This window comes from Penaeus japonicus, unplaced genomic scaffold (genome assembly GCF_977035675.1).
Source record: "Penaeus japonicus unplaced genomic scaffold, GWHDUDI00000001_assembly GWHDUDI00000038, whole genome shotgun sequence".
Taxonomy (NCBI): Eukaryota; Metazoa; Arthropoda; class Malacostraca; order Decapoda; family Penaeidae; genus Penaeus; species Penaeus japonicus.
The window spans coordinates 16,054,138-16,066,637 of record NW_028234440.1 but is presented as its reverse complement, the minus strand read 5'-3'; the positions used below and the strand labels follow the sequence as shown (position 1 = coordinate 16,066,637).

The 12,500-nt window shown below is 35.4% G+C and overlaps 1 protein-coding gene across 1 annotated transcript in view; it reads right to left on the bottom strand.

The window, feature by feature from the left end:
- LOC122259566 (trypsin-1-like) overlaps positions 1-12,500 on the bottom strand; it is a 31,339-nt gene that overhangs the window by 7,524 nt on the left and 11,315 nt on the right. Inside the window, exon 3 of the mRNA XM_086533034.1 lies at positions 2,847-3,026. Within this exon, the coding sequence (XP_086389160.1) occupies positions 2,847-3,026 (180 nt within the window). The remainder of the gene's footprint in view (positions 1-2,846; positions 3,027-12,500) is intronic.

The following is a 12,500-nucleotide window of genomic DNA, read 5'->3' as shown; positions in this document are numbered from 1 at the left end:
TCATTGTTTCTTCTACAACTTTTTTATACTTCTCCTAACACTGTTGGTCGTAATATCTCTACTTCTACAACTTTATTTTAAGAAATGGCCTCCAGTCTCCACTTTATAACATGTAAGCTAACAATGATTACTTAACACGTAGATCAAGGGGGGGGGGGGTGCGGAGAGGCAATAGGGTGGCATTGGGAGCAGTTATTTTTTTTATTTTTTTTTATTTATTTATTTTTTTTTACACAATCTGAAAGGCAAAATAGATGTCATAAACACTAAGGTAAAAAAAAAAAGAACACGTATGCAGTTTATAGATAATAAAACATGATAATTATAAACGAATGCAGTGCTCTGTTACGTAGTCCCAAGTCGGAGTCAAAAGTCCGAACATTCGCTACACACCTACACACAATACATATAGTGACGCACAACATACCACAGTGCGCATGTGTGTATGAGGGGTTGGGGGGAGGAGGGGAGGGGGACGGGGGGCGGTAGGAATCCACCTAGAAGCCATGGTTGGGAGGGAGGGGGAGGGGGGGCACCAGTCTGGAAAGTTTGGGAAAATTCTGACAAAAAAAAAAAAAAAAAAAAATGCAGGAACACAGTGCATCGTACACCGTATTTTTATGCGACTTGGTGACCACTACTTCCTGGTTCCTTCCGGAGAGAGAAAGAGTCCTAAGGCTTGGTGACCGAGGTCCTCTGGTGGGTTAATTAAGTTGGTTGTTCTTGTTTCCTTTGCAATCTCAACTATAATTCTTGAAATAAATGAGGCACAGTAATGGCTTTCTTTTTCTTTTTTTTTTTTTTTTTTTTTTTTTTTTTTTTTTTTTTTGTGTGTGTGTGTGTGTGTATGTATCTGTGTGTGTGAGTGTGTGTGTGTGTGTATCTGTATGTGTGTGTATGTGTATGTATATGTGTATGTATATGTGTATGTATATGTGTATGTATATGTTTACGCGCCAACCATAATTCTCCTGCCCAGCCTCCTCACAGATACCTCCAACCTCTTACATATCATCTAATATGTCTTCTCCCTTTTTGTCTCTTTTCCTCCGGGCAGTTGGTGTCCTCCACTGATTGTTGCTTCTCTCTGACATGCAAGAACTCTCCCACAATGAATTGCTTTCCTCTGTGATCTGACAGCTATCAATAGACGTAAGAGGTGATAGCGGATGAAGGAGAAATATAAAAGATTCAACCCCAAAGAAGATATATTAAACTCAGGTTTGGGAGACTGTTTATATATATAGCTTCTGACATGAGCTTTTCGAGATGTGGGTTACGTAGGAATAAATTTAATCAGTTATTTATATATGATTATCGAGTGGCTTCCTTGCTGTAGAGGATTTTTATCACTAAAAGATATATAGCAACACCTACTTTCACACACACTCGCGAACCAGACCAGTTTTTTTTTTTTTTCACGCAGAATCAGATTTTAGGGGATGTATTAAGTCTATGATAGTTACTGTTATTATTACTATCATTATTATTATTATTATTATCACCCTTATCATTATCTTATTTTTATTATTATCATTATCATTATTGTTATTGTTATTATTATTATCATTATTATTATTATTATTGTTATTATTATTATTATTATTATTATTATTATTATTATTGTTATTATCATTACCATTATCATTATTTGTTCTTTATTATTATCATTATTATCATTATTATTATTGTTATTGTTATTATTATTATTACTATTATTACTATTATAATTAGTATTATTATTACCATTATCATTATTTTTATTTTCATTATTATCATTATTATCATTTTTATTATTGTTATTATCATTATTATTATTATTATTATAATAATTATTATTATTATTACCATTATCATTATTTTCCTTTTTATTATTATCTTTATTATTATTATTATTAATATTATTATCATTATTATTATTATTATTATCATTATTATTGTTATTATTATTATTATTATCATCATTATCATTATCATTATTATTTGAAAGGGTACAAATATACGCTCCAGACATTCACTAATACTATACCCTATCTAAGCCACACCAACAGTTCCTTTGTTGCACGATATTCTTCCAATCTATACCTGCAATTACACAGCAACACCTACATAGATCCTTCTGCAATTACTACTAATGTTATTATTACTAGCGCGGCTTTACCTTCCTATTACGAAACCGAATAACTTTGGAATTTAAATTTCGCAGTTGTATTGTAAACATAACATATATACACTCGCCGCTCTATAATCACCTTATATAACATCATGAAAACATACTCACATATCCTCTGTTATCATTCGTGTTATTTATTGTTGCAAATTCTATTATTTCCTTCATATGTTTAAAGTTGGATAACATTGTGAATTAATCAAAGTGAGTGTTATCACATATCGTTATAACTTTCTAATGTCAGTTCTTAAACTTTGTTATGATTATAATGGCATTAAAACATTAAACTCGAACTATAAACTATAAACTATAAACTATAAACTGTAAATTGTAAACTATAAACAAAACCATATACTGTAAACTATAAACTATAAACAAAACTATAAACTGTAAACTATAAACTAAACTAAACTATAAACTAAACAAGCTATAAACAAAACTATAAACAAAACTATAAACAAAACTATAAACTAAATTATAAACTAAACTATAAACTATAAACTAAACTATAAGCCAAACTATAAACTATAAACTAACCCATTAACTATAAACTAAAAACTAAAAACTAAAAACCACAAACCACAAACCACAAACCACAAACATTAACCTCGAACAACACCACATGCAACCAGCACCTCCTAAGAGAAAAGACATACCTGAACCCTCATCAACTCACCTTCTTTGGGGATGCAACAAGCACATCCCTTGCCCTTGCAACCTCCTTCTACCACTTTCCCGTCATTGCACGCGTTGCTATCCTCTGCATCGAAGCAATATCCTCCTTTTAAAGAACAAGTTCCTCCGTAGTTGTAGGGTTGTAAGGTTCCTGTGGTATCGGTAGTTGTTGTTATTATCACTGTTGATGTTAGTCTTGTTATTATGATGAGTTTTTTGCTGTTATTATTGTTGTTGTTGTTGTTGTTATGATTATTATTGTTTTTTATTATAATTGTTGTTATCAGTATTGTTATTATCGTTATCATTAGCATCATCATTATCATTATCATTATCATTATCATTATCTTTATCATTATCATTATCATTATCATTATCATAACCATTATCATTATCATTATCATTATCATTATCATTATCATTATCATAATCATAATCATAATCATAATCATAATCATAATCATAATCATAATCATAACCATTATCATTATCATTATCATAATCATAATCATTATCATCATCATCATCACCACCACCATCACCACCACCATCAACACCATCACCACCATCATCACCACCACCATCAACACCATCACCACCACCATCAACACCATCACCACCACCATCACCACCACCAATACCACCACCACCATCAACACCATCACCACCACCACCATCACCACCACCACTATCAACACCATCACCACCACCATCATCAACACCATCACCACCACCATAAACACCATCACCACCACCACCATCAACACCATCACCACCACTATCAACACCATCACCACCACCATCACCACCACCACCACCACCACCACCAACCTCAAACCATCACCACTCACCATAAACACCCCACCATACCATCCCGACCTTTCCATCACCACCATCCGCAACCACCATCAACACCAATTCACCATTACACCCACTTCACCATCATCACCACCATCATCACCACCACCACAACCACCACCACCACCAACAATACCACAACCATCACAAAAAAAACACCACCACAACCACCACCAACAACACTACCACCACAACTACCACCACCAACAACAATACCACCACAACCACCACCACCACCACCACTCTTATACCTTCCCACCTTTCACAACCACCACTACCACCATCATTCACCACACCACCTTCACCACAACTACCACCATCACCACAAAAAAAAAACCACCTAACCACCATCTAAGTTTCACCACAATCACCACCCCACCATCACCACCATCAACCATCACACCACCACCGAACACCTAACACCATCAACATAACCACCATCACCCACCACTAACGCCCCACCATCACCACACTCACCACGATCACCACCATCCCCAACCACCACTCACATACACCACTACCATCCAAACCATCACCAACTATTTAAAATGCGACAACCGCCACCACCATCACCACCACCACCACTATTACCACCACCACCATCACCACAACCACCATAACCACCACCATCATCACCACTACAACATCACCATCACCACCATCATCACCACAACAACAGCACCATCACCACCACCATCACCACAACAACATCACCATCACCACCACTACCTACCATCAAAAACACTACCCAACCATACAACCATATACCACATATGTAACCACCATACCAATCTCACCTATGACTCACTACACTAGTTTCTAACGACACTCTTTTAAACCACCATTCACCCTCAGCGCATCCTTATTTCCAACAGACCCAACCTTCACATAAAACACCACCATCACCTTAACACCACTCCCCACACACAACCACGACCATCACCACAACCACCACCATCCCTCCCACCATCACCACCACCATACTACCCACTCACTACCCACCATCACCACCACTTAACCGTCGTACCATCACACCACCACTTTATACCCAACCCATCACCACCAACACTCCACTACCACCATCACCACCACTACCACCATCACCACCATCACCACCACTACCACCATCACCACCATCACCACCACTACCACCATCACCACCACCAACAACACCACCATCACCAACACCACCACAACCACCACCATCACCACTACCACCATAACCATAACCACCACCATCACCACCACCCCAACCACCACTACCACCATCACCACCACCACCACCATCACCACCACAACCACCATCACCACCACAACCACCATCACCACCACAACCACCACCATCACCACCACCATCACCACAACCACAACCACAACCACAACCACAACCACCATCACCACTACTTAGTCCTCGCTACTCATCAAACCAACCAACAACCACCTCACCACCACACCATCATCAGCCACCAACTAATACCAACCATCACTCCAACACCACCACAAACAAACACCTCACATAACCATCAAACCCATCCAAACCATAAACCACTCCACCATCACCACCACCATCACTCGCCCACCGCAACAAAGAGGCATACCACTCACGAATTTGCAATAAAACAGACAAATTGCACTCCAACCTTTACACAGGGTTGTCCAATAATTGCAAATCTATAATAATCCCGTTGCAGTGTTTTCGCCCCCCCATTGGAAGCACTCTCCCCCCCTACCCTGTCTATTATATTAGTTCTGTATGGCACCTGCTGGACGCCTGGCACGCTCGCTTGGGCACAAGTGGATTCCTTGGCACTGCAAACACGTTATGTAAACTGTAGCTACTCGAGACATCCGGACCATTAACCCGCCTCGAGGTTGATTGCAGTGATTATCGTGTTGTTTCGTTTTAGGTTGTGTGTGTTGTGGTGTTTCATACTTGGTATTGTATTGTATTTGTGATTAGTAGTTATTGTGATATTTTAGTAGTAATTGTATATATGTGCGATTGTGATATTTTATATTGTACATTATTTGTGATGATATTGTGATATTTAGTATTGTTATATTGTGATATAGTGAAATTGTGATATTGTGATATAGTGAAATTGTGATATTTAGTATAGTGATATTGTGATGTAGTGATGTGATATTTAGTATTGTGATATTTTGATATTTAGTATTGTGATGTTGTGATATTTAGTTTTGTGATATTGTGATGTAGTGATATTGTGATATTTAGTATTGTGATGTAGTGATATTGTGATGTAGTGATGTGATATTTAATATCGTGATATTGTGTGGGACTATGAGCTATGCTTGTTTTATGTTTATGTGCATGTGAAATTTATATTCTATTTGAACGATGTTGTTACTGTATCTTCGAGAGCGAGAGGGAGGGAGGGAGGGAGGGAGGAAAGGAAGGAAGGAAGGAGGGAGTGAGAGAGGGAGAAAAGGATAAAATAAAGAGAAGTAAGTGAGAGTGGTTGGGAGAGGGAGATGAGAGGGGAGGAGGGAGGAGCAGGAGGGGAGGGAGGGGAGGGAGTGAAAGGGAGGGAGAGAAAAAAGAGAAAGGAGAAAAGAGAAGAGAGAGAGAGAGAGAGAGAGAGAGAGAGAGAAGGAGAGAAGGGGAAAGAGAGAAAGAGAAAGAGCAAAGAGACAAAGTAAGAGAGATGAGAGAGAAGGAGAGAGAGAGAGAGTGAGTAGAGAGAAAAGAGAGAAGAGAGAAAGAAGTAAAGAGAGAGAGAATTTAAGTTTTTTTAATGTAGTTTTTTTGTTTTTTTTGTTTTGGAGAGAGAGGAGAGAATTAGAGAGAGAGAGTGGGGGGGAGGTGGCGGGGGGTTTTTGGAGGGGGAGAAGGGGGGGGGGGGAGAAGGGGGGGGGGGAGGAGGGAGGGAGGGGAGGGAGGGAGGGCAGGGAGGGAGGGGAGGGAGGGGGGAAGGAATGAAGGAAGGCAGGAAGGAGGGAGGGAGAGAGGCGACCAGGAAGAGAAAGAGGTGGATTTTATTTTTGGATGAGGGCGAGGATGGGAGGAGGGAGGGAGGGATGGGAGGTAGGGAGGTTTAGAACAAGAAGAAAGAGACAGTTTTGTTTTTGTTGTTACGCGAAAGAAGAGATCGAGGAAGAGAGAGAAGAGAGAGAGAGAGAGAGAGCGCATAGAATAAGAGCGACGGAAGAGAGCAGAGTGCGCCTCTGAGAGAGAGCCCGACGGAGAACACCCCAGATTGAAAGATATAATGTAGACATGACGCCTCTGTAATGTACATAAACTCATACCATACACCAACACACACACACACACACATACATCACATCTACACACATATATATATATATAATATTTACCACCAATATATATATATATAATATATATATCAAATCTCATATAACTATATATATAAATATAATATATACATATATAATAGTCATATATAGTACATATACATATATATATATAGTCAATATATATATTATATATATATTTAAATATATATAGAATATATATCATATATAACTATACTAGTCTATATATCTATTATAATCCAGCTATATATATATATAATATAATATATATATATAAACTATATATATCTCATAATATATGTGTGTGTGTGTATATGTATAATATATGTATCTCAATATATATAAATGTATATATATATATTAATATATATGTATACATATATATACATAAATATATATATACATATAATAATATATATCTTAATATATACATCCCAATTACACATATATATATATATATATATATATATATATATATATATATATATATATATATATATATATATATACACATATATACACATACACACAATAAGTCAATACATGAGTATCCGCGAGTCACAAAAATTGGAGATTCCGCCCTGCAACTCACCCATTGAACAACACACTTTTCCTCCGTTGCAAAAAGCTCTCACTCTTTTGCAATCCGCCGAACCCTCCGAAACGCAACGACCGTGTTTCCATTTGCAGTTATTAGGCTGAAAAGAGTGAGAAAATAGGGTTTACTTTCTTTTGATTAAGGGTGGGATGTTAGAGCTGAGGAATGGGGGGAGGGGGGGGGAGGGAGGGAGGTGTAATTGGAAAAAAAATTGAGGCGATGAATGGAATAGGAGAAATGGAGAGGAATAGAGATTCTGGAAAGGGTGATAGCTTTTTTATATTTTTTTTAAGCTTTTTAATTTTTTTTTTTTTTTTTTTTTTTTTTGGGGGGGTGATAATGGGAGAGAAGGGGGGGGGGGGGGGGTGTTACAAAAGAAATTTATTTTTTGTGTGTTGCTATAGAGGCTGGTATAGGTAGCATTAATAAACTGTAGCTGGGGGGGAAAACTGTATCTGGGGGGGGGGTGTAAGAAGGACCGAATTAAAAAAAAAAAAAAACAAAAAAAAAAAAAAAAATATATAATATTTAAGAATATATAGTATATACATATATATATACATATAATATATATATATATATAAAATCTATATATATATATATATATACATATATATATATATATATATATATATATATACATATATTATATATATATATATTATATATATATATATACATACATATATCAAACGTACTGAAAAATTATAAGATTATAAATCATAAATAAGATTATAGCTTATGAAAAACACAAAATATCATCAGCTGTTACAGAGAGATATATGAATGTGGACGAAAGATGAGTCATCGGCAAAACAACCGAAGAGTGAAGATTAATGACAGCGAACGAAAATAAAATAAAAAATAAAAGCTAGTACTTTCGGATTTTTTGGCTTCTATATATTCTTAAATATTCCGTTCTTGATTGGCATTTCATTACTTGGGACTTTGCTTAGATAGCGCCCCCCCCCCCTTAAGAAAAATTCTCATATATACGTCCTTTTAAGATATCCGTTGTTCTGATTACTTTTTTTTTTTTTTTTTTTTTTTGTAGTAACGATTAGAAAAAAAAATGTATTTCGATTTATGTATAAGATTGCTATGTACTTGCTCTTTTATCACACATAATCAAGTCAATAAATTCAATGCAGATTACAGATTCAATGCAATTTACAGATTTTCTCAAAAGGAAAAAATAAATTTATTCTCACCTTAGCTGTTACACAAACTAGATATAAAATTAAGGACAGATAGATGATCAAAGCTTTCATCGTGACACACAATGAACACTATTTTTCTTTTCTCTCTTTTCCTTTTCTTTTCTTATCACACTTTTATTTTACATCGTCTATAGTTCACTAAATCGCTATACCAGATGCTGTCCTTTGTATATTCACACTAGTTCTTAATTAAACCATCTTTTTAGGTTACATGAAGTGGTATTCACTGCAATACGTATGTCAATATTATTTTATCGTCGAGTTTTCCTTTTCAATATGAAGGCTTTTCCATATAACTATATTTTTATGCAAACTATACCGTGGTTAACTATTCCACCGGTTGAAACTTGCAAAAGGCAAAAAGAATTGAGTCACCATCTAGTTTTGCAACAAACCATTATCTTAATGTTCTTGTCTTGGCAACATTGTCCTTTCCAAACCATACTACTGTTCTAAGCTCTGCCAATTAACAGATCCTAAAGCAATATTATCCCACCATCGAATATTGCAACAGACAAGTATTCTTAGTCTGCAACAGAATTCTTGCAATGGCTGTTCTCTGTCCAGCCAATTAACACACACTAAAGCAACAGCGTAACGTGTCAGCAAAGATGCACCTGAAGTGACACCTGCACCATGGCTAATTACCTGTAATAACGTATCTCTAATTATCCTCGTATTAATTGGCAAAAGAAAAGAGATTTTAAAACCAAATTAAAAAAAAAACCCTGTGTGGAAGGGGCGTTGCTTTTTGTTGTTTTGTTGTTTTTTTTTTTTCGATTTTGGACTTTTTTTTTTTTTTTTTTTTTTGTTTTTTTTATTAGTATCTTTGTTTTTTTTTTTTTTTTTTTCTTTTTTAATGATTATCATTATTATTATTGTTATTATTTATATTACTTTTGTTAAAATTATTATTACTTTCGTTAAAAAAAAAAGTTAAAATTATTATTATTTTTATTGTTATTATTATTATTATTATTATTATTATTATTATTATCATTGTTATATTTTTTGTTATAATTATTATTGTTATCATCAATATTATCATTATTATTTACATTGTTATTATTATCATTATTATTATCATTGTTGTTATTATTATTATCATTATTATTATTATCATTATTGTTGTTGTTGTTGTCATTATTATTATTATTATTATTATCATTATTATTTTCATTGTTATTATTAATATTATTATTATTATTATTATCATTATTATTATTATTATTATCATCATCATCATCATCATCATCATCATCATCATCATCATCATCATCATCATCATCATCATCATCATCATTATTATTATCATCATTATCATTATTATTTTTGTTATCATTACCATTATTTTTATCATTATCATTATCATTACTATTATTATTACTATTACTATCATTATTATTATTGTTATTATTATTCTTTTATCATCAATATCATTATTATCATTAATAGTGTTATTACTATTACTATTATCATTATGATAATTATCATCAATATCTTTATATCAATCATCATCATTATTATCACCATCATCAATATCACTGTCATTAAGTATATTATCATTATTATTATTATTATTATTATCATTACTTCCTTGTCATCTTATTTTCTTCTCCATTGTTTGTTTGTTTGTTTGTCTTCTTTTGCGCATTTATTCTAGCTTTTGTCTTTGTTCAACCGACCTTGCATTCTCCTATACTTTTTATTTATTTCTTCATAATCTATCATGCAATTGCACATGTCACCTCTTTCACATGATCCTTTTCATCGTTGCCAATGGATTTTTTTTCTCATAAGTTAATCTTATCATTATATTAAATTTAATATTTAATAGAAGTTAGTGATTTGAATGAGGGGAGTTAGAACAATAATTATTATTTTTTTCCATTTTCTGTTCATTGTTCATCGTAAAACTCATTTTATTTCCCTTTCTGTCTTTTTTTCTTCTTCTTCTTCTTCTTCTTCTTCTTAATCTTTAGTTCCTGTTTTGTTGCGTGATGGTACACTCTCTCTGCACCTCATTTGCATAAAGTCAAATGTTCCGGACAAGCACCTTTTCTAGTTTCTAATCAAGACCGGGAGGTTAAAAAAAAATGATCTTAAAACAAGTACCATTTACCGTTTTTCACCTTTTTTCCTTTTTCCACCTTTTTTTTTTCCATTTTTTCACCTTTTTTCACGGTACAAGTGGAGAAAGTACTAGTTGGCAACTTTAACCCAGCTGAGCGGGTTCGAGTTGCCAAGTAGCGTCATAAGAACGCGGAAGGGTCAAAGAAAGTCGGTTTGAGTTACCCTCAAAGCCGGAAATATGTGGTTGAATATGTGGCTATGGGGCACTGGACGGCTTTAGTTTTTCTTTGAGAGAAATGGCCGTGGATGAAATGCTGCACGATGTTGTGGGTGTCTTTTTTTTTACTTATGGGTGTCTTCCGCTCTCTCTTGTAGATCACGTGATGTAGAATTCTTATGGTGTAAGTTAAAACTCTCTCCCTCTCTCTCTCTTTCTTTCTCTGTCTTTCTCTCTCTCTCTCTCTCTCTGTCTTTCTCTCTGTCTTTCTCTCTCTCTCTCTATCTATCTATCTATCTATCTTCCTCTCTCTCTCTCTCTCTCATCCTGTTGAATACAAACATATTTTTAGACTTTCTGATAAAGTCTTTCCTCCAGGAGCATGCGTATGTTTTATTAACATATATGAGCGTCACATATCCAAGTATGTAATTATGTGATCTCAGGAGAGGACTTAGCATGCAGAGTGTGATAATTTATACTGTTATATCGCTCTCCTGATAGGTAAACATTTAACTGTGCATGCCTGTGATTGACCCGCCTTTTGTTCTGTATATATTTCAAGATGCTAACATAGCTGTAAGGTTTTGTAAAATATATGTGAGCCCAAAGAGGGACTAAGATTGGGGTGAGGATAACCTATGTTACCTCATCCTTTTGAGATGTATGTAATCACTTGTGTCAATAAACTCGTCAAAGTCAAAGTCTTTCTCTCTCTCTCTCTCTCTCTCTCTCTCTCGCTCACTCTCTCTTCCCCTCTCTCTCTCCTCTCTCTCTCCTCTTGTTATTTTTTTTTTTTATGTTTTTTTTTTTCTCTTCTCCTTCTCTTCAATCTCTATCTCCACTAGACTCTCTCAGGTACTCCATCTCTCACGCTCTCTCTCTCGCTCACATCTTCTCTCCTCTCTCTTCGCTCCATCAAATTATCATCTCCTCGCTCTCTCCTCCCTCTCTCTTCTCCCTCTCTCTCTCTCGTCCTTCTCCTCAATCTCGCTCTCTCTCTGCTCTCTCTTCTCTCTCTCTCTCAAACATTCTCTCCTCTCTCTCTCTCTCTCTCTCTCTCTCTCCTCTCTCTCTCTCTCGCTTTCTCTCATCTATTTCTCTCGATCTTTCTCTCTCTCTCTCCCTCGGTCCTCTCTCTCTCTCTCTCTCTTCTCTCTCTCTCTCGTCTCTCTCTCTCTCCTCTCTCTCACTAATCTCTTATCCTCTCCTCCATCCGAATCTCCTCTCTCATCTCTACTCGGTCTCTTTCCCTCAATTCTCTCTCTTCCGACTCTCGTCCATCTCTCCCCTCTCTCTCTCTCTCTCTTTCTTCCTCTCATCCTCTCTTCCTCTTTCCCTCTCTCTCTTCTGCCTTCATCTTCACCTTCCATTCTTTTCTCCTCTCTCTCT